The sequence below is a fragment of the Poecilia reticulata genome, chromosome 8 (assembly GCF_904066995.2).
Source record: "Poecilia reticulata chromosome 8, P_reticulata-male-v2, whole genome shotgun sequence".
NCBI classification, from domain to species: domain Eukaryota; kingdom Metazoa; phylum Chordata; class Actinopteri; order Cyprinodontiformes; family Poeciliidae; genus Poecilia; species Poecilia reticulata.
In genome coordinates, this window is record NC_088837.1 from 17,110,297 (window position 1) to 17,134,798 (window position 24,502).

General features: G+C 41.1%; 1 protein-coding gene across 2 annotated transcripts in view; it reads right to left on the bottom strand.

Moving 5' to 3' along the window:
- Window positions 1-24,502, bottom strand: part of adgrl1a (adhesion G protein-coupled receptor L1a) — a 104,193-nt gene that overhangs the window by 35,189 nt on the left and 44,502 nt on the right. For both annotated transcript variants that reach the window (XM_008416067.3, XM_008416068.3), the window contains exons 2-4: window positions 21,030-21,217; window positions 5,055-5,268; window positions 3,737-3,846 (exon numbers count right to left, since the gene is read on the bottom strand). In XM_008416067.3, coding sequence (XP_008414289.1) covers window positions 3,737-3,846; window positions 5,055-5,268; window positions 21,030-21,099 — 394 coding nt within the window. In that variant the 5' untranslated portion in view covers window positions 21,100-21,217. The remainder of the gene's footprint in view (window positions 1-3,736; window positions 3,847-5,054; window positions 5,269-21,029; window positions 21,218-24,502) is intronic.

Below are 24,502 nucleotides of genomic sequence, written 5' to 3' on the forward strand. Positions count from 1 at the left end.
CCCTCTCTGCTGTTAATCACTCTGCTCGGTGCTCTCCACAACCCTATCAATTACTCCCACAGCAATGAGTGCAACTAGAAACACACACTGCAGGCTGCGCACAGGTATAATGTTTTTGCTCTGTGAGGCGACTTAGTTGTCTCTGTCTCCTCTTCCAAGTGCCGAGAGATAGTGTGTCTTCTTCGGTTTCTCCTGCCCTCTCCCGTCTCTGTTTTCTCTTCTTTGCCCGTTTCAGTCTGTCCTAGAAAAAAAAAAAGTCATCTCTTCCCAAGGCCAGAGTGAAGCCTCCTGCCTCTCACTCACCAAACATTTATGAGCCCCCACGTCTTGACGGTGTCCCTATACATATTAATAGATTTTCATTTTAAGCTACATCAAAGTGCTGCCTCTCCTCCCTCTGAAAACTTGTCATATTACAATGCTATTATTCTTTCTACTGACAAACTCTTCCCGACAAGTCAACTCTCACTTCCAGCAGCTTTGTGTCCAAAAAAAGCAGCGCCTTGTAATGAATAGGCAGTGCTGAATACATTTCTGGTGGAAGAATCCATTTTGTAAAGTGAAACAGTGGGATAGTGGCTAAATCTGAATGAAATACAGGAGACTGTTGCGATAAGGCAAGCAGAGTTGCCACAGTGCCGTATATCAACCAGCACGGTGCATATTAACAAGGGCTAAATGTTCTGGCCTGGCAAGTATGGATGACCCTAAAGGAGGCCACTCAGAATCAATAATGATCTAGCACTGTATTCTTTGAGGGAGAGGGGGAACAGGTAGAGCTCCCTCATAGACCAGGTTTACTATTCACCCTGCGTTAAGACTGCAGTGGGGGCGTCTCACTGCAGTAAACACATGCTGCAGCTGTGTTTATGGATCTGTGATTTCTTAATGGAATCCAGCAGGCTACAGCGGGATGTGACAGTGTGAAATGAGAGTTCAGTTGAGCCATTTTCTCCTGCTCTGTTTCAAATGGGAAAAAACAAAAACAAAAACAATGCTACGTGGCAGGGAGGCTCCTGCAGGGCTTTTTAGCTCAATGAGATATGATTTGACTTGTTGTATTTTGCAAAGGCAACTGCGCTCACAGCGACCTTACACACATGTTCCGCTGTCATATCTGGGCTCAGGCGGCAGAACTGTGTTGTGTGTGTCAGATCTGCTGTTGCTGTCACCTCGCCGTTTCAGGTGACTGGCAACATGGCGCCTGTGTCACACAAGCGCCACTCACACGGAGGACCCTGTCAAATGCAAAATCCCACTCAGCCATCAACTTGGCTGCACACCATCTCGGGTGCTATGACACACAAACTTTACATATCACTTTCCTCACCCTTTTGTTGAGACAACCAACAACAAAAAAAAAAAAAAACATGCGTCAGACTTGGATGGTACCCAAGTGCCCAGCATTCTCAGTCAGACGTGAACGATGGGGCATTACCAGAGCGATTAGTAGCAGCAAATTCAATTAATCTTGACAAATCTCTGCTGAGGCAGAACTGAAGAGTGCAGAGCACCTCCCTCTCCTGGTAATTAAAAGTGGCCGAGTTGAGTGGCGTATGGTGCGATGGTGAATAGGCTTCAGGAAGAAAAGTTCCAGCTCAGAGTTTTAATACGTCAAGTTGTGCTCAGATTGTCAGACGAGTCCAGATGCAAAAAACAGCCCATGGCCTGAGCTGTATATGAATTCAATTTTGCTTGCATTTGCTTATTCAGAGCATGACACAAGGACGGAGTATATTGGTTGTTTGTATTTTGTCTCAGACACGCAGAACCTTCCATCGCATGGGGATCAGCTTCTAATTTTCTACGCCGCTCATTGCTTGTTCAAAATCAACAAAGGTTTTAACAAACAGAAAGGGGGGGAAAATGCAAGTCAGCAGCTCTCAATTCATGATACACTTTGATTGCTGGGGAGATAGAGAACAAGCTCCCATTGAAAGTCAAAGAGAATAATGCAAGGTCAGGATGCAGGATGGAAAGGAAACAGGAACAACTGATTGATGATACTGTTACCCTCAGTAAACAATAGACATAAAGCTACACTACAGGACTTGCACAAATGTGACCGGTGAAGATGGTGACCGTGCCGTTTACACCTCCTGGAAGAAAATAAGAAGAGAGGGTAGAAAGCCCTGAGCTAAACAAGAGCAGAGAGTAAACTGGGTCCTTGGAAATCCACAATTGTTTGGATTTGATTTGTCTCACCTGAAAAAAAAAGAAACCAACAGAGACAGAAAAAGAAATAGAACTGAATGAAAAGACTAGAATTGGATTGAAAGGCAGAAAAAAAATGGGGATAAATGCCAGTAAAGGTGAGAAAAAAACGGGTTTGGGACTTTGGAAAGCACATTGAAAGTAAAGAGAAAAGCTGAGAAAATGAAGAGCAGAGAGACATGAAAAGAAGTCAGACTGACTGTGTGGGGTAACAGTCAAAGTGACCGCTGAGGGAAGGAGAGGAAGAGAATGGTAGAGAGAAGAATAAGGAAGTTAGCTGGTCGGTGTCTCCTCAGTCCTCGGCTCACCTCTACCTTCATTTCTGCAAAAAAAAGTAGACAACCATCCTTAAAAAAATGAAACAGCACGCCCAGCCTAAAATATTACTTTTAACCCCAAAAGCCAAACACTTCTGCTCCGTAGAGCACACTTCTGCCATCCCCCCTCAGACAGGCAGTCCTGCACACAGTGAAGGGATCAATGCTGAGCGTAATAATAAATGAGAGGGAGAAGGGGAGACTGAGCGGAGATTTTCACATGAGCGAGGATCAACACAACACCATATAATCACAGCCATGTCTGCTCTTTGGGGCTGCGCGAGTGTGCTCTCATCTGTTTGTAGATGCTCACTCAGACAGGAAGAGTAAGAGGAAAAAAGAGCAATTTGTGCATCCCTCCCTTTCATTCCTTTTTTTTTGTGTTTTTTTTGTTTGTGTGAGTGTGGATTTGTGCAACCCACACCTGCCGCAGACTTTTGAGCAGAGCAGCCAGGAAGCCAGCCGTTACCATGGGGACAGTAAAACGTGCGGCACTGCAGGTCATGTGCTCTAAAATAAGCCCCTTGCCTGTTTGTGTTAACATTTCCTTCTGTGAGGTGTGGCAAACACTCAACAACCCCTCTCCCCACCCCCACACCTCCACCCCCTTAGCCTGAGAGTCTCACTGAGCCCAATTTTACTTTTTTATTGAGAATCAGAGGGACAGCAAAGGTGTTTGGCAGCAGATAAAGACAGAAGCACGCCCCAGGGTTAATCAGTGCGTGAGTTTGGGGCGGTGTCTGTTACACCGCTGTGATCACCAATAGGGGCTGACCCCATGTTTGCAGTAGATGTGAGTGAAGTGGTTATCAGACCCGGTGTTGGTGGACCGTCCCTCCCCCCCATGTGAAAATCCCCCTCAGGTACTGGTGCATCACTCTGCTGATGGAGAAAAAAGGTTTAGTGCTCTGTGATCGTGTTGGTGTTTGTGTCTGTGCAATGTGGCAGAGAGTAAGAAGAAAGAGAGAGAGAGAGAAAGGGAGAGCAGGTGAAGACTTATGTGTGTCTTGTTTTGTCTTTATTGTGTTAAGGAAATCCAGAGAGAGAGAAAGTGTGTGTGCATGTGACTGAATTGTCACTTCTTGAGGGGAGTTGAAGAGGGGCTGGGGGGGTTGAGGTTAAGATAGAGGTAAGGGTGGGAGGGGTGATGAATGGGGTGAGAGGGGTGGGGAAGCCAGAGGAGGTGACGGGGTCTTAGTACTCACTGTAGGGGACACACTCATACTGGATCTCCAAATACTTGTAGGTCCCTGGGCAGGGGTCTGGGAACACGTCTGACCCTGCGACCACCACACACTGAGTGCGATTATTACACCTGAGAGATGAGATGGACAAGGGGAGGTGGGGAGTGCAGAGAGAGAGGGAAGGAGAGGAGGGGGTAAGCGATAAAAAATGATGAGTGCCATTGTAAGAAAGACAAAGAGGAGTGGTTATAAAAGAAACATCTTCAGGCTCAGAAAGACGGAGGGAATTGTAGGGAAGGGAGTAATTTCACACTACACTAGATCATGTGACAGCTACACCCGAGGGGAGGTGGGAAACAGGCAGGGAGGGGAAAACGGGGAAAAGGATCAAGGATAGAGAGAAGCAAGGGGGGGAGGTGGAGAGCGGGTGGGTGACGTCAGAGCCTCCCCTCCTGGGGGATTGTGAGTGGGAGCAATTAGAGGTGAGAGAACAGGGAAGGGCGAATCGGGTGGGTGAGGGAGATTAAAGGCAAATACTCTACACTACGAACTTTGTGGAACACTTAATTGCAAATTACTTCTACATCTAAACCAAATTTCTGCGTACTCTCTCATGTCTGCACACCCTGAGCAACATAAACAGAGAGAAAAAGATACTCATTTGCATGCACTCAGTGGTTCTCTATATACAGGACTTTTCCCAGCTTTGAGCATTGCTCCCCTTGCGCAGGCTTTTTCTCACTTCATATCTGAAATCTCTGCTCCACTCACTCTATCACCCCATCATTTCTGGAAGTCTTTTTCCTTCTTTTAGTCTCTCAATACTCCCCTCCACCCCCTGCTGCTTTCCTCCCTTGCTCTCTTGCGCTCTCCCCCAAGCCTCTGCCTCCATTACATGTGTGATGGATAGCTAGGAGAAGGTTCCCATTGATCTGAGCTCAGAGGAAGAAGATGCTGAGCTCAAACAAGGAGAGCAACAGTGGGAAGCCCTACAAACGCTTCTGCAACAATTCCCAAGCTCATGCATTCTCTTACACCCACTCATGCATGCACACAGAACTAAATAGGAGCCAACACTATCGTGGAGTTAAATATTTCACCAAAAGCTTTGGTGTTATACAGCTATTTAAAAGAAAAAAAAAGTATTTATAGTTTGTTTGCCGAAAGGGTTGGAGTTCCTTCAAAAAGACGCAGGTGCCCAAACGGCGCACAGCAGCATCGAAAAAACTGGGAATTCTTGAGGGATTATGCTGTGAAATAGTATCTTGTTTCCTCTGCCAATAGCAGGCTCTGACTCTGCACAAACACATGCACAAGATCCAAACAAATCAATACTTACCTCTGTGACATTATCTTGAAGGCGTCGGGCAGGTAACACTGCACATTCTCCATCTGAAAGGGATCCGCATCACAGATCTTGTCATCGGTGCGGCCGTAGTTGGCCGTCTCAATCATGATGACATCGCTTCCGGGACAGCGCAACTCGATTGGGTAGCCTTCACATGCCAGCTCCCGGCGCATCAGACCGAATGGCATCATTGACCGGCTTAGAGCTGGAAAGGGAAAAAAGGAGAGCGGATTATTGATTATTCACTAAACCTTAAAACCTTCAAAAGGCTTTTTATTATTCAGCATCGTTGTAAATATCATATATATATAAATATATATATAATGTCTGATGAGAGCGGGTTGAACAAGTAATGATGTAAAATACAAATTATCCATAAGTGCAGTGCATTCAACGAGTAGTAATGCACAGCCTGGCCGTTTCATTTCCACATTGGAACATCACAGATCACATATTGGCATTCCGGGGTTTGCAGCCAAACCAGCTTCTCCAGTGAGATATGGCACCACTTGTGAAACAAACTGTGAGAGTTTCAAATGTTAACAAACTCCTACACACAACCAGGCAACAGCTTATGATGCTCATTCCCGCACCGCAGAGGGAAAAAAAAAAAAAGTGTCCTTTCCAGCATTATTTGTTTATTCCACCTAAACAATGCAACGGAGCTGAACATTTAGATGCAGCCGGAGTTCAAGAGGATGTGATAGTGGAACAAGAAAAAAATAAAAATAAATAAACAGAAAATGAGTGTCTTTGCAAACTTTCACCTTAGCTTTGTACGCCATTTGCATACCTACTGCTAGTAATCAGCCCACTCAGAGGAATGTCAATGTACTGCAGCGGCTCTGAGAGGAAAAGGGTCAGATGGGACAGTGAGGTACTCAGGGTTAATCGCTGAGCCAGACTGAGAGGCATGAAAGAGGGCTGCAAAGAGGCTCTGAGAGAGACACTCGTTGTCTCTCTAGCTCTCCATAACTACGTGCATTTAACTGCTCATGTAATCAGGCACACACGCAAAAATAACAAAACGACTATGAACATCCTTTGCGGTGCAGGTGGAAACCAAAAACAACAAATGCAAATAGAGGCACTGTGAAAACTGGAAATTAAAACTGAATCTTGTGCCAGTGAATGCGAGAGCCGCTGTCCATGGTTCTGAAATGTCTAACCCCTCCTAGAGGAGAACGTTATAGGGATTTAACCTGCGTCCGAAGCCTTTAGGTGCAGAGCTCTCCGCTGTGTTGAAGGACCAGACGTCTTTGACTGAGATCCTCTTTGCAATGTCAGTGGGAAGGACGTGGACGTACAGACCTGGCTGTGAGCGTACTGTCAAATCTAGACAGACAGCACTGGTTCTACTTTAATAAGGCGGAAGTTCTTTATAAACAGAGCCTTTCATTGCACAGCACCTCCCCCTGCAAGACAGGCTCGGCGGTGGACAAGGACACTGAGTCAGCCTCTCTCCCCTTTTACTGTTAGTGCTAAAATACACAGAGCAAGGCCGCTTTCCCTTCCTGAAACTGAGCTAACACTGCTTAAGTTTCATACGCTGTCCATTCAGGACGAGTGTCCATCTGGGTTAATGTCAGTGTCAGTCATTTCAGTCATGGAACTGTGCAATATGACTCACTCACTTTGGACTCGCTCATATTTCTAAATGCCACTTGTTTATGCAATAGGGACTTCAGTTCAGTTGTGTAACTAAAGCCATTTGGGCTGAATGACTAGCACAGAAAGACTTCAGATCTTTTATGCCTCGCCAGCATGCAGTGCCAGTGCCAAATCACAAAAGCCTTGATGCAAAAATCGCATACTAATTAAAGCACACAGAGATGCAAACAGCAGGCGAGGCCAGACAAACAAGTCCACACTCAAATGCAAAAAAACCCCACACAAGCACATTAGCGCACACACAGACATAGCGGTGTGCATGTTTCAATCAAGCACACACACCGCCATGTAAACACACATTCTGAGTTGTGGTATCACAGTGGGATTACAATGCGTAGTGTCAGTGTGTGGCCTTGTTCTCTTAACTACCCTGCAGTGTAAATACACAGCAGTGTACAGCTGGCCAGCAATTAGAACCATATAATACGCCAAGAGGAGGGAAGAAGTGAAGAGGGCCAGCAGCAGCGCTGGGCCCAGCCACGGGAAAGAACGAGGATGGAGCAGCATACAGAGAACAAAACAAAATGAGAAAAACTCTTAATCTCAGAAAGACATCATTTTCATGTCATCTCCCAGGAAGGAGGAGTTTCACAGCTGGAATTCCCAAGTTGTCACAAAACTATAAAACTCCATGCTAGCTCCTTCTCTTTGCCCACAGCCACAGCGGCATTGGGAGTAGAGGTGTGCAGACGTCTTGATCTCGATGGTTGAGTAAAAAACAACATCTTCAAAGTAATCTTAGAACCTGTGTATCCAATGATGACCCAAAATAAAACACGCTGCCTGGTTGTTTTTGAGACTCTGCTGAAAAACAAATCTGACAGAATTATAAATTTGCCACGAAGCGATGGCGTCCCATATGCTAATGTTAAAACGTTAAAAGTTGTACTAATGCTACGACAGTAAGCACAATCAGTTCTGCTGTGTTTACAACGTAGGGTTCTCTTTTTGCACTGCAACTGGCAGTAGCATTTCGCCAGCTCTCATACACATATTAATATTTGTATTAATGGTACTCATAGATAAATGTGGGACTCAGAGGAGCTGATACAATACACTGCAGCTACTGTCTTCTTTGTTGTTAAACTGAGTCAGTAATTCCAGATGGGACATTATTATGCTGGCTGTCCAATCGCCAAATTATGATTCTAAATCCATTTTTTTGCCGCCATCTCAGTCACTGTGATGGCAAGGTAACACAACATTAGGAGTTAATGGTCCAAAAGATTAACTTCTAATTCGGCAAATTATTTTTAAAACATTATTTTATTAAAATAAAATTACAAAATGAAGAAATCATACCAGATGGTTGAAAAAAAATCTAATTCAGTAGAGGGGCCAAGGATGCCTGTCAAGGGTTATGAGTACTTTTCTAAGTGTTAGTTTAATAGAACGATAAATGGAAAATGTGCTGTAGTTCAGTGGTTTAAATAAACACAACCAGCTGAGTCATAACATATCAATACATTTTTGAATTTTTGTTATTCCTGTCAATTCCCAGTTTTTATACAACTCTGACCTGCATGTTACTGCTTTTGTCCATTCTGCTTTTGTTTTTCCTTTGGAAGATGGCTCAAGTATGATTATCAATGCATGAAACCATAAGAGCAGGTTGTAGGAAAATAGGCAGTCATTGGCCAATTGACAAGTCTATCACAGCCTGGTAAAAATCCACACTATGTTATAGAGGTAATTTACATGTAAAGAAAGCAGAAAGCATTTTGTGAACCTTCTTTTTTTTAAAGACATCTATTGGGTAAATACATATTTTTAACCATATCTGAGAATATCCATTATTTAATCTTTATCAGTGGCATCAGCCATGGTAACTTGTCTGTTTCAGGCAGGAGCGAATCTCTACTTTGCCCATATTGTGTTGAGTTTCACACCTTCATATTTCACACCTGTCCAAACACTTCCTGACAACTTACAGGACGACGGTTTGATTTCACACTGCAAATAAAGACGGATGCACCTCATATTCATGCAGAGATTTTTTAAGTGGTGTATCCTCAAACAAGCATGAAACTGCAAGATCCACTGTTTACATTTGCGTAAGTGCGCTCATGTGTGACAGCGTGTGTGTGCGTGAGCGTGTATATGTGAGTGTGTGGTGAGTGGCAGCCAGATGGCCCGAGGCCTAACTCGAGATTCGGCTGGCTCTGAGCTGAGATGAGATGAGCAGAGGATAAGCTTGGACTGGCCATGGGCAACGATTGTCCTTCACTCTGCAGGAATCCATTAAGGTTTCAGAATCTCTTCAAACACACACACGCATGCACGCGCACACACACTTGACCATTTAGCATTGGCAGTCAGACTACTTAAATGACAAAGACTCTTTCTTAGCACTAGCCATTTGTATAGGTGAATGCAGTTTCTTGAAGTCACACTGTGACTCATCTAAATGAATCACAGCATTTGCAATACACACTTAGCAATTGTCGCATGTGAGACTATTGAATCAGGCAATTATACAATCTAATTTGCATGGATGTGTCGGTGTGCAAGAGACAGAGGTCACATGCATAAACACACCCCACTGACAGAAGCCTGGTGTTACTCCAGGGCAGCTGGTGTGAAAGCTTCAAGTGGTTGGCTTCAAAGTAGAAGCTCCATACAAATTAAGAGCAAGAGAGAGAACTGATTGGATTTGACTCATTATCCTCACACAGCAATTAAAGCCTGAGGGTTGATAGATGCTTAGACCATTAAACAAGAACATAATTTTGCACAAGCAAGACTAGTCGTTACTCACTCATTCTTTCCCCACTATTATTACCCACACATTAATATCATGCTCCTGGACAGAGGTGCAAAAACGAAAATGCTTGGAAAGACTCCGTGCAACTCGAGAGAGGATTACTGCATCTAGTGTTGTTCCGGTTATTTGTTACAGTGTCGGTGTGAAGTTTTTCTGAACTTTCAAAGTTTTCCTACATTTCTTAATTTTCATGGCCGGGATTGATTGATCGTCTGTGTCACGTCATGCAAAGCTTTTAAAAAAGTTAATTTTAAAGGCATACAATTTTTTTCCCTACATTCCATTCCTATGGTTTCAATTTCGGTTCATCTCATCCCAGAGAAAGTGTCACAGTAACTGAAGTGCTGTCAGACAGAAGTGTTGTCAGAGTGGCATAAAAGTTCCTCACTCCCATCTGCTGCTGTGCACTGCTGGTCAACTGCAGAAAGAACACTTTCCCATCACTTACAGCATCTTTCGACATTCCAGTTGATGGCACCATTCTGAAAGCACCATAGTCAGTTTTCTCAGTAATAATAGATTGAAAAGTGTTGATCTTGCGTTTGTAAAAACATCTACAGTTAAGTCACAATAGGAGATATAGCTTGTGGAACCCGGTGACCCCGTGGCTGACTTGTTAACTGGAAAACTATGTTTTGGAGTAATCAGACTCTCTTTTGCTGCAGTCCTTGAAATTTGCAACCATTAGCCCAGAAAATAGGAAAACTAGTGCCAGAAGTCCTTTTTTACAGAGGAGTTATTCTAGAACAGAAATCGGGTTTAAATGTGATCCTTACCATATACATTTTTAAAATAAATTCCAACTTAAACACTAATAGTGTAGGTAGGTTAGAAACGTCTATGACATACATTTTCATATGCCATTATAATTTGCACCAGCCAAAGACCTAATGTCCTTACAATTTTAAGGTTTCACATTAAAGCTGCCAAGGGAGTACAGTAAATTTTACAGTCACTGAACAGAGCCAAGAAGTCTGTGATAGAAACCCTTCTCTCGATGAGATTTATCCAGACCAATTTCTACCCCACTTTATCAATTTAGTGCTGCATCTTAGCGAGTCACTTAGCACTCCAAGTTAGTGTAATGACTCGCTGGAGCATGGCCTGTCACTGTGGACGAGCCCAGGCAGCGCGGCCAGAAATGTCACATTCAGGCAGCCTTCAAGCTGAGAAGTTGTGACAAAGTGACACTCTGAGACAAACCTAAAGGCCTAACATGATGATGCTGAGGCTGGGGGCTGTATGAGCTTGTGGGACACTGCGTGTGTGTGCATTTGCGTCTCTGCGTATGGTTGGAATGGTGGCCTCAATGCTGGGATCCTATCTCTTCTCTGACTCCTTTGACTGCTATAGGCAAAGCAGAGGATGAGATGAGGAGTGACTGTATGTGGAGTCACCAGCTTAACTGTAAGGTCAGACCACAAAGCCGGGCCAGAGAGGCACATGTTCACACGGATGGAGCTGAGTCATCCCTAAACACAAAAAAAAAAAACATATATAGTAAAGGTTATCAGAAACAAACTAGAAACTAGTGCACTGTTACACACTTTTTTTATGGTGGCACAAGAGATCTGACATAAAAGGAATAAGGCAGATAGGGGAGAAACAAAATCTCTATTGTTCCAATTTGCTCAACACTTCTTCTATGGCCCAACCCGCTAACTAAACTGAATTACACCACAGTCCATAACATTACATCATTCATAAGAGAACCCAACATGCCCCAGTGCTAACACACATCCCTGTGCAAACACATACATATCTTAGAGGCAGAAACACACAAGCACCAATCCTCATCCATCCTCAACCTCCAGAACTCTCAGTGTGTGTTGACAAACTTTGCTCTGGGGGGAACTAGCATGCAAAAGCAAAGAGATTAAGATGGGCAGTTAAAAAAAAAAAGCCTCTGAGACTCAGAACAACACACACACACGCACGCGTGCACACGCACACACACAAACAACACGCGCGCGCGCACACGCGAACTTGAGTGGGAAGGCGAGACTAGACGTGCTCATACTGTCAAACCAAATTATTGCTAGTGCTGGCATCTAATTATGCAATAAAATCGCCTCAATGGGGCGAAACAGCATAGCCCAAAATAAAAGTCAGCCTGCCTAAAAAGTAGGAGATTCACCCAGTGGAGAGTATCCTCCATCTCCCCGGAGAGAGGAGCGATATAGCGGGCCTCACATAACTTTTCTCCGTACTGTGTTTCCAACAAGCATTACAGAGGGCGAGCTGGGAGACGGTGAGTCAGACCCAGATTCATATAGATTCATGTAAACACTATGGTGGAGTAAGGCTGCAGGTGCTGCAGGGAAACAGCCAGGGGGGGAGGTAAATAAATGAGGAGGTGACAGAGGCAGATATAGGAAAGTTGGAAAAATAGTGAGGGAAGGAAGAAATTAAATTGATGAAAAAGCAGGAGGACAAATGAGGAGAGGAATGAAAGGGTGGAGGGGCTTTTAGGAAGATTTGTGTGCGCATTTGGAAAAGTTGCAGGCTGCATCCAGAGACTTGTTAGGAAAGATGAGTGTCAACGACTGGTTCTGCTGCTGTATTAAAGACTTAATTAACCTTCTTATATACTAAGACAGAGTGCTGAATGTGTGGGCAGTGTCTGTGTGTACTTTTACAAGACATGCATACCCACTAATCTTTTTTTTTGCTCCTGTGTCTTCTTCAACCTATTACACATCTGAATACCTCAAATACTTATTTTACTTTTCATCTGCAGTATAATGCACTTAATGTTTTCTTTTTTCTTTTTTTTTTACCTCAGCACCATCCCTCAATCCCTCATCCAATTTATCCAAACTGCAAAATTTCTCATTTAGCCTATCTAATCATCTGTCCACCACTTCATCTAACCAATATATATTTTTCTATTCATCCTTTAAATCCACCTTCTTGGAATTTTGTTGTATCCTAATCCTTTACTCACTGTTTTACCAGCTTCACTTCTTTAATCTGTCCTTATCCCTCTATTTTTCCTCTATCCTTTCTTTCCTCTTTGTCCTTGGATGTCAGCCAAAGCTCGCTGCCAGATATTATGAATTTATAGTCCACAAAAAACCCTCACCGAAGCCCACGACATGGTTGATACAGACAGACACAACACCTTGCATTAAGATTTTTGTAATAGACCAACACAAATGAGTGCATAACTGTAAAATGTAAGGAAATTATGAATGGTTTTATGCTATTTTTATTTACATTTTTGTTGTTGTTTTTACAAAAAAAAAAGAGTTGTGAAGTGGAGTGTGCATTTATGTGGTACTCTGGTACCCCAAAATAAAAGACAGTGCATCCAATAGCCAAAAGTCAAAATATCAATTTATAGAGTCCACCTGCATTTCATTTAATTTCTGTACAAATAAAGCTGAACTCTGACCGTCTAAAAGGTTTCTTAGAGAGCATTAGTAAAGACCAAGGATCACAGCAGACAGATAAGGGATAAAGTTGTGAAGAAGTTTAAACATGGTTAGGTTATTAGGTTATAAATCAAACCTTGAATAAACATCTGAACTACTAAGTCCATACTCTGAAAATTGAAACACTATTTAGTGAGTACAGAACTTTAAAGAAGAAAAAATGTCCATCTAAATTCAAATTTTTAGAAAAATATTATCTGCCTTATTTTAGCAATGCCTCCTGACTATTAAATATTCCACAGCCAACTGTTGGTGGTTTTAGGTCAAAGCAATAGCAATTGAGAATCACAGCAACTCAGCCACAGAGTGATAGATCAAGCGTGATCAGTAGATACTGAGGTGCATCTACTACACAGGTCACCAACTTTCTGCAGAGTCAATATATACAGACCTCAAAACTTCACGTGACCTTCAGATTACCCACCTCCTGTGGCTGATCTCTCTGTAGATAGAGCTTCATCAAATATGTTTCGATGGCCAAGTAGCTGCAGTCAAGCCTTAGATCACCAAGTGCAACAAAAAGCGTAGTATATCATGGTGTGAAACATGCTGCCACTGGACTGTGGAGTGGAGACACGTTCAGTGGAGTAGCAAATCATGCCACCACGTCTGGCCAGCCAGTAAAAGAGACTTGAGTTGGCTGTTGCCATTCTGCATTATATCCAGTATAAAGTTTGGTGCAGAGGATATTATGGGGAGGTCGGTGATGTGTGGTGAGGTTCATGAAAGACGGGGCACTGACTCCACTGGAATTGGATATAAAACTCAAAATAAAAGTTTATATTTCAGTTTTAACCTTAATTCAGTTGTTTGTTGTCTTTTTCTGACTGTTTCCGGTGTTTTCAATGCACAGAAGAAGAGAACCTGCTGCTCACTGTGCCTGGAGCTCAGCAAACATTTCAGTCTCAGCTGTGCACAGTAGGGAACTCCTGCACATTTGTGAAGCTAATTGCAGTACAATGTGTTTCAGTAAAGGAATAATTCAGGGCTGAAAAGCAAATAAACACTTTTCAGGTTTTTAAATTGATTAATACAAAAGCTAGCATACTATGTAGTGGTTTTCTTCCATTGTATACCACATAGTGTCAGTTCATCAGCAAAATTCAGATAAATTAAAAAAAAAATGTTGCTTGTAATGTAGCAAAATTTGAACTGTCAGTCATCAATCAATTAATCAAGCTTATTTGTATAGCATATTTCAGCAACAAAGCAATTAAAAGAGCTTTAAATCATTAAAAAAAAACAAAAATAAAAACAACATACTGTTAACAATTGAGAAACCAGTGACAAACATTACATTTTGATGAATGTCACTATCAAAATTATCAATGCAAGTAGAATATATTGGTCAATGTTCTATTTATTATGGTTCAAAAGCAACTCTTATTAGGCGGGTTCTTAGCCCTGATGTACAGAAACTCAGTGTTTCAGCTGTTTTGCAGTTTTCTGGAAGTTTGTTCCAGATTTGCGGTGGGTAGAAGCTGAATGCTAGCTTCTCTGTGTTTGGTTGGCTTTCAAAGCAGCACTGTCCAATACACAAACACAATCCTTCAATGATGCAAAGCCTCAAAGTTATCAAAGAGGTCACAAGAGAAAGGATGTGGCTATCACACGGCTGAACACACAGGAGCACAGTCCCCTTTCTTTTCTGTAGGAGTTTGCTTGTTGTCCACAAATCAATACATGCAAGCTAACGTGCTCCTGTACACATATATGAATACAAGCAAACATAAACAAAATGGTCACAAACACATTTGCACTAACACTGCGAACGACTGAACTAACAAAATGGCACAACCCCCATGTACAAGCAAAGGCACATGAGAGCGACCTGCGTCATACTTCAAAGGGAGGTGTTCAGAGAATATGCTGCCTCTCCGCCCCGGCATGTCCCTCCTTCTGCCCACCCACCCCCTACTTCCAATATATGTTCAAAGGCCATCCATTAACCTTTCACTCACACAGGCCTCGCTGTGATCTACTGCTCGCAGCCAAGGGCTTTGAAGAGCATAGAAACCCCCAAACAACAAGGGCGACGGAGGAGGTAGCAAAAGAGGGATGAGAGAAGACTGTAAGAGGTAAAGGAGCGTTAGAGAGAAAAATGACAATGATAAGAGCTGTATGCGAATAACAGATGGTATGAAAAGGGTAAAGAAAGAAAAACAGAGCAGCTGGGAGGAGGCAGCCAGGTTAATCTAAAGGAGGGAGAGTGAACAGAAAGTAGGGTAAAGCGACAAGCTGGAGAGGGTCGGACAAATACAAAGTAAAAAAAACCTGAGTTAGAAGAGAAAGACATAAAGCTCCCACAAGAGAAATAGAAGTCCGGCATAAGAAAGGGGATTTGGGGGAGGCTGGCGGGTTGGTTGGGTGTAGGATATCACAACTTAGGGAGGGGGAGTAGTAGCTGAGGTGTTATGGAAGAAACAGAAGAGAGATTGGAAGAAAATGAGAGGTGAGTGTTAGGAGGTGGAAAAGTGAGAAGAACAAAGTGTTGGTAATAAGATGTGGAAGAATAAAAAGGCTCGAAGACCACACACAAGCACGTTCATGCACACGCACACACAAGACACGAAAGAGAAGTTAGACTTTAAAGAAAGTTCTTCATTGCCAAATCCAAATGATTCGCAATATTCACAAGATCCTGGAATAATAAGTATTCTTACTTGTATCTAACACACTTTTAATAAGCTCAGGTTTTGATCACTAAAAAGATTGAAAATAAACTAGTGTATTGATTAAGGTTTTATGATTATGGCGATGCTGCATCTACATCTCAAATACTTACAAAAAAACCTAAAGGCAGGAGCTACGTCGTGTCATTTAGCTTGAAAAGAAAAATCTGCTTTTGAAAAGAATTTGCTCACAAAATAAATTCAAGATTGTAACTTATAAATCCCAGAGACACGAGAACAAAGTTGCAGCAAGGTAGCAAATATTGGCAATATTAGGGTAGCACATATTACTAGAAATCACCATCTGATTTATTGTTTTATTTGAAAATAAAAAAACTTGCAGTAAATTAGTCATAAAACTTAAGTTACTGTACAATTTTGCAGGTAAAAAGAGAATTATTAGTAAACATACAACTCCTTCTCGGTGAACAAATGCACAATTTTAATTACATTAATTAATGTCATTAAACAGAATATTTATAAAGCTGCGCCCTAAAAACTGGAATAGTTGATTTTATATTAAAGACTTATTTTTAATGTTTGATCTTTTTAAGTTCTGCCTGATTTAGATCATCTAATGACATTAATGCAAGGCATTATTTGTGAGCAGTGAGTTTTTTTTAGATGTGCCCAAAGAAAAATGCACAACAGTGAATTTTTACGACATAAGTAATGCAGTAAGGTGTTCGATGGACCTGAGTGCACGTAGTAAGTTTACGAGCTTAACCGCTTTATTGACTTTTCTCAAAGTTTTATTGCTCTTATACAGCTGGCGACACAATGCTTATGCATTTGTGAGAAGGTCACAGGTTAAAAACTTTATCACCAGAAGAAAAGTCTTTTTTTACTTTCCTTTTTATATATATCTATATATAATTCAATACTCGGTGTTACTTAAGGGCAGCGTTTCTGGTCTCTCTGAATTTTAAATTCTCTTCTGGCTAGGCATGGGAAGAAGAATGCAATTGCTTGATAATAAAATTACAATATCGATTATGATGCATCCATTTTCTTGCCTCTCCTTCATTAAAGTCTGCTCATCATTCTTTGCCAAATTTAACACCAAAAAATGTAGATCAAGTGTATATTTCTATTCTTTTATTTTTATGTGGCCTCCAATGAACAGGCCACATATATTACTGGCATGCAAAATTTCTATGAAGGACATCTACCAAATATTAATATTATGATTCAATGGATTGTGCTGTTCTACAAGGGTGTGATTAATTCTTCATCTGGCACGTAATGAATAATAGCAGCTCATCCCTGCCTTACAGAGAGCAAAATAATACACTGGGATCAGTCTGCTTCCAGACATTATGTCACCGACCAAAGACAGTTGGGGGAGCAGGCACTTTGTTGAAAAGATGTGTAAAAACAGCTAGTCCCACATCTTTAAATAATAGCTGCTGTTCAGGGGAATGGGCCAGGGAAGGGGGAAAAAAAGCAGGAGAGTGGAGGGCTAGACAGATAAAAATGTCTGCCTGTGCACTTAAGGGCCAGGGGCCTTTCCACACGACTGATCTTAGAGCAAAGGCTTAAATACAGGGGAGATGAGAACAGATTCAACCAGTCAGCTGGCACTGGCATCAACCTATAACTGGCACAAGCACACACTTGGACCCACACACCTAGTCGGCTGCGTGTTCCCGTCACTACACACCCGTGTGCGAGCAGTGTATGTAAATACCCAGCACACGGAGTGTTTGCGAAATTACATTTATGGTCTGAAAGGAAGAAAATACAAATAGTCCCATAATAGTATGCCTGCCATCACCAGTGCGCATAAATACGAACCGCCATGTTTACACCAACGCTGCTGCTTTTGTAATTGAAAGTTCTGTGTCAGGGCTTCATCACGTACGGCACAGCTGCCTCCCGTGCCTGCCACATTAAGCAAGCCTAATGGATTTTCACATCAATGGCACTGCGCATCAACTAGGGTACATTCTCAAGCATTAAGTCGGTGCGACATTCACTTTGTCAAGGTACAAAGTCCCCTTAAAGTATTCATGCCCCATTTTTTTCCTCCACATTTTGTCACGTTTGAATCAATTTCATTTGGATTTTAAGTGACAGACTGCCACAAAGTAGGACATGTATATGTAGTGGAATACCATATTTTTTGAAGTAAACATCAGAAAGCTGATGCTTGATTTTGATATCCTGAAATAAATCCCAGGATATCAACCAATTGCCTGGCGAAGTTACTAAATTAGTGAGCAGAATGTTTCTGGATGCCATTTAAGCTAAGGAGGAATAAAGCTGTCCTGTAAAGGCATCAAGTTTTTGTTTTAGAAGACATTTCTGAATAAATACCGTCATGAAGATAAAATAATAAACCAAGAAGTCTGTGGTATCTCTGGAGGAGCTGGAGAGATTGACTACTCAGCGGAGAATTTGTTGACAAGAAAACCATTATTTATTCTCACATACGACTCTTATGGAAAGAAGTCAACTTTAAGGATAGTCACAATTTGCAACAAAGGGGCAAAAAAAAAAAAAAAAGACACAAATGTTTTGCTATTGGGGCAGGGGATCATTTTCCAACCCAGAACATACAGCCAGAGCTAAAATTAAATGGCCTAGATCAGAGATTTTTGATGTGTTACAATAATTCAAAATCAATGGTAAAAACAGTTGATAATAGGAAGCAAGAAACTTCCATTAAATAAAAAGGTGCAGAGAAGCACTATACAGGATTTGCCGCAAAATACTGTTCTTAGAAGCACTGGCAAATGTACGGCACAAATTTCAAAATTATTGAAAAAAATAACAAATAAATAAATAATAATAAATAAAAATCATTATTTAATTTAAAACTCAAATCATTTGCCTTCTCCTTAGTCATATGCGCTACTAATATGTTCTTCACAGAGCCCTAGAAGAAGAATAATGAACTGCAGTGATTTAAGTGGAAATATTTTTACGATGCAAGGCGGGATATGTGAGAAAGAAGAACACACACTAAGCTCATGCTGGTTAGGGATATTTTTACTAAAGAGCAGATTTAAGAGGAGAATAAATGTGTGAGAGTTAGTGGTAAATATTAGAATGTGCAGCCAGGAGCGAAGTGGGGTTAAAGCCTGGCAGATTAGTTGGAGAGAGCACCAAGGGAGAGCAGGAGTAGACATTAGACAGTGAAGCCATGTGTGATGCTCATGTCGCTTTTCAAATGAGCTTTGATTAGTCTGAGACTGATTTCCGCAGCTCTCATCACATCAAAACCCCGTTCCCTTCCTTTAGGACCTACTTTCCTTGTTTTCTTTTCCATTTCTCTCCCGCTCCTCTGGTCACACTACAATAGAGACAATGAATCTCTGCCAGATTTTTACTGCCAACATTCTGAGCACCACAACAGTGTGGGTGTGCATGAGCATGTGCCATTATTTATTAAAAAAAAAAAAAAAAATCTTAATTTCATCAAACCAAATGCTGTGCCTGTGCTCCTGAGCTAAATAGGGATGATATTCAATTGATTTATTAATGCATTATTAATAGTCCTGAAGAGCCAGGTCATGCAGATATTTTAGGCTTATCTTCTCACAAATACTCACAGCCGTGCACGTATAGTGCCACAAGACAAAAAGGAATGGAGCAGAATGTATGCAAATCCAATTTCCAGAAAGCTGCCAAATTAAGATGGAAAGAACAGCACCTACTCAAATTAGAAATGAAGCTTCCAAATCAGAGAATGATGGAGCCAATACTTACACAAGTGGGCATAAACACATTTTAATTTCACTCTCTCCTTCGCTCTCATGCATATTCCTAAACTCCTCCTTTGCCGTTATTCCATGCGGTGACCCCGTCTTGCTGAAGCCCCTCCTCCTCATCTTAGCTGTCCATCACCCAGCAGACTGCTGGCACGGAGCTGACTGAGAGCATACAGCAGATGGTGTGCTGCTATCTGTGTGGTGGGCCACTAGCAGGACACTCAACAGCCCCCCCCCTTCCCACCACCCCTTCATCCTCCCTGCAATCTCTGCTCCGTCTCTCATACACATCTTCCGACACGTATATACACACACACCCTCCAGCGTTACTTGAGCCCAGCCAGGTCACCTGCTGCCAAGCTTACAACGCCCCGCGCGCGCACACACTGAAAATGCAATATCTCATGGTACATGGCACATTCAAAGAGGTCACACATATGGCACCATTACATGCACGGATTCCCTCCTATTCTCTCGCCACGCTCCACCTCACAGCAAGATGACGAGAAATTTTATTGACACTCTCACATCACTTCCCACCTTGCGCACACATCCTGGCCTCGTCTCATATGAGAAACGGTTAATGAAGTACAGCTTTTCTAGCCTGGTCAGCAAGTCAATACGCTTACAACCTTCATCAAACAGCTAACATATAAATATTACATCCTCGTTTGCAATAATCCAGTCAGAGCTGCAACAGGGAACAGTGCTTAGGAGCTTCTACCCAGCATTATAAGGTAAGTCGGGGAATCGATATGTACTTAGAAACACATTTTGTTTCCTAAAAAAAATAAATGAATAAATGAGCACAAGCTCTGAATGCAGATAAATACTATTATTATTTTTGCTTCAGTAGACAGAGTGTTTTCCTATTTGGTCACTGCCAAATGTTTCAGAGTTTCGAACAAGCTTAGATGTCAAAGAAAACTGAAACAGACACAAAAAGCAGTTTTCAAGTAAGACGTCCAATTATTAAGGCGTTAAGTAGTTAATAAAACCAAACAGGCCCCAAGTCTCACATCAGTGAGGTCAGTTCATAAAGAAACAAACTGAGCTGAAATGTTATGTGTGGGAGAGCGCTGCATGACCAATACCACTAGAATATCTGATCAACGGTTTTTGAACTTTAGTGCACTTGGGTTATGCTGCTACATATTGATCAGAAACAGCAAGTCCACATCTAAATAGCTCGGAAATAAACAATTTAAGGGCTTCAAAGTGACCTAGTCAAAGTGAAAGACTTAAATCTGATTCAGATGCTGTAACACGATCTTAACACAGAGAGAACTTCACAACTTGGCTAAATGAAAATTATTTTGCAAAGAAGCCAAGTGAGAAACAACAATTCTCAGTAGATATAAAAGACTCATTGCCGCTTATCACATATGATTGATGACAGGGGAAGCATTACTTTTTCATATATGCCCAGGCTGTTTTGCATTGCCCTTGTTTTTCAATATAAAAACAATCCTTAATTTAAAAACATCTCTTTTTATTTACTATATTTTTTAAACAATGCTAATCATTGTTATTTTTAAAACAATGATTATGTAAAACAATGTTTTACATAATCACTTAAATGATTATGTAAAACATTTAAGTGTGTGACACAAAAAAAGCAAAAACAAAAGAAATCTGTAAAGAAGCACAACCTTATTCCAGAACACTCTAAAAAAAAATATTATACCACAGAGATAAAAACCTACCTTGAGAGGAAGGGGCAATGTTGCTAAAAGCCACAAAAGAGCTGAGGATGATCCAGATCGCCAGAGCCATGTTTGAAGCTTAGCAGGGAGACGGGAAAAAGGACGGATGCTAAAGCTTGAAGGTGGTCAGCAGGCACGGGTGCGCGGGGTGCCACTTTCCTCAGCTCACACCCTCCCTGACGGTGACCCTGTAGGCAGAAAGGTTAAAAACAGCAGGTTAAAATTCAAAATGCTGAAAAGGGGCTAGAAGGAAAAAAAAATAGGAGTCATTCTTTTTCCAGTCTGTTTATTTTTTCCCTATACCTATCTGCAAGGCCATCTTGCACTGCATTTATCTGTGAAATATGTAAAAAACTCAGGACTGAGTAAAGCTTAAGAGGCGCAGAAGTGGCATGGTTGCGGTTGACATTGTACTGGGAGAAGAAAAGAGTTGGCTCATTGTGTGATGGTCAAGTGCCTTGATCAGGTGGCACGGCGGTAGCCAATTTGAGCAAGGGGTGATGGAGACAGCTGTTGACACCACCAGCTCATCACTCTGAAGTGTTTAGACACTTTATTGAATCAGACATGCTACATATGTTTGGAGGCCTGTTAGCAGAGCTGTATTCATGCGAAAAACAGGTATCCTCCATGTCTGTTTACCGACATGGCCACATATACAATGTGAGGCAGTGGAAAGTGATAACTTAGCCAGCATTGCTGAAGGGCTCACACATCTCATTTGCCTAATGATATAAATCACTTTCTGGAACTTGAGCTCTGATTCTTTGACAGTAGAGCCTGCAGGGGCTGAAAGACAGAAAACCGAAGAGACAGTGTTGTTATAGCTAATACTCCTCCTGCTGAGTTTGCTGATGAAACAGACAGATTGGTCTGCATGTGTGTGTTTGTAGGGGAATTTGAGCATGATTGCAAGGTACATTTGCCTTTTTATTTAATTATAGGAGGTAATAGGAGTATGTGCACACATCCTCACTTGCAAACTTTGATTCAGCTGTATACTGCACACCCTTTATTTGAGTTTCAGTGCATTGGTTTGTTTCCAAGTGCAGCTTCCCCAACGAGTTATGTTTTTCCAAAGAACCTTCATTTAATCGTAGTGTTACAAATAAAATATTTTCTGTTGTTGAGAATTGCATAATCAATTTGATTCGTATTTTAAACCAAATACTCATTTTCTGATTTGTGAAGGATAATTTAATTCATATTTTGTTACATTTTCAAATAAAAATTATGAATTTAAACAATTTAGCCAGGAGTATTTGTAACAGTACAGCCAAAAATGGCAAACCATTGACTCACATGGACATTTCAGAGTTCAAACTGTCCACACAAAATGGAAAAGAGAGGGATTTAGGTGATTTTAAATATCCTATTGTGTTAGTGCCATGCACAGTTGATATCCATGTTCATCACAAATATCTTCTGAGTTTACAGAGAACTTTCCCAAAAAAAAAGAGAGAAAACATCCAGAGTTGCAGTTGTCTGGCTCAAAATTTCTTGTTCATGTTAGAGGTCACAGCTCATTTCATCCACTTGTTTACAAGGTCCTGTTCCTTTGGTTATGATTTTATGTCATGACCACAGGGTAGAGTTTGAGCCTTGACAGGTTGAGGAATCAAGACCTTCACTTTTATACAGTTGTTTTTTTTGTTTGTTTTTTTACCACAACAGACCGGAGCAGCACCTACATCACTGCAGAGTGGGTCTCAGTCTGTTTGTCCATTCCATACTGCTGCATACTTCCATCACTTATTAACAAGGCGCCAAGATGCTTGAATATACCTGCACTTGAGGGAGAGACCTACTCTGGCCACCATTTTGTAGGTTAAGAACCTCGGCTTCTGACTCTCAGGAGCAAAGGAGACGGGGTCAAAAATACACTCATTACAACAGATATGCATACGATTTCTAAACATAACACATCTACAACGCGTCAAATTTCTAAACAAATGGGCTAAAACAAAAACAAGACCTTTGTGATGTGTTACAATGGGAGATTCTCATTATAGATATGAAGCCAAACAAATCTTCTCCAGCTAGGTGACACTGCCAAGTCAACATGGATCAAAATCTTTGGGGAATGTTTCAAACATCTTGTTGAGTCTTTGCCAGGAAGAATTAAGGCCGTTCTAAACACTGGATTTTCCATATTGACAGCAGTTTCTTGTAAGACAATTAGTCTTTTATTATATTTTATTTATATACTTTAGATAAAGTATAAAATAGCATGTTAAATAAAAAAAAAATCATAATAATTCTAAACAAAGTTTAACAGAGATTTCTTTATAATCTATTTATAGATTTATTCAGAAATAAAAGATGTCAAAACAACTTCAAAAACTAAGTTTGGTGTTTGCAACTCTTAACTCTGGTTATCATTTCTGGAGTGACATAGAAAGTGAAATTCCTATTAAAAGTTGCACTGCTCTTTTAAGCAAAATAGCGCAAGTCTGTGTACAATTTATTTCATTGGATTAAAATCAAATTTCAGCATTTAAAACAGTTTAAAAAAAAATTATATATATATATATATATATATATATATATATATATATATATATATATATATATATATATATATATATATATATATATATATATATTGTCTTTGGGCGACATAAAAAAAAGATCTCTATTTAATCATATATGAATCAAAGCGTTACAGATATAGGATTGGGAAAACATACCAATTTATATAATGTCAGAGTGGTTGCATTAGAATATGAAAATATTAATGCAAAAATATTTTACGAAAGCTCTAGCCCAGATTATAAATCTAAAACAAACATGAGTAGATTGTGAGTATTACAGTCCATGCAGTCATGGCTGTTTCCTTCCACAAGAAGTGAAGATGGAAATTCTTGGGTTACTAAGTGGCTCCTTCCAAATCTACATCATCATCCCTGATTTGGCTTTCATTTGAATTCCGGAGCCCCTCCTTGTTATGACCTTTTCTGATATTTAACCTCCTCCCTAGTGGCAATGCCAGAACATTCAGCAACCTGCTTGGGTGTTTCTGTGCGGATTAATATGTTGAATGTTGTAGAGTACAAGCGAGACAGAAAGAGAGAGAGCTACAGACACTAAACAGGAGGGGGACTGAAGGCAAGCAGAACAAAGCAGACTGCAGCAGCTGTTCTTTACATCAGCATTTATTTCTAGGAAATGTTCGACTCAGACACATACACACACACACACACACACACACACACACACACACACACACACACACACACACACACACTGCCTCTACACTAATGAAGATTCTGCTCTAATATGAGTTCATTGCGTGTTGGGTGTGAATAATAGCCAGAAGACATTTTCAGAAGGAAAGGCATGGAGACAAAGATAAGTCTAAAATCTAAAACAAACAGCAATAGCCGTGCAATATAACACTGCAGAGACATTGATTCTCTGTCAGGTTTTTCTTTTTTTTTCACTTCAACTTTACAGCTTTTTTCCATCCGATA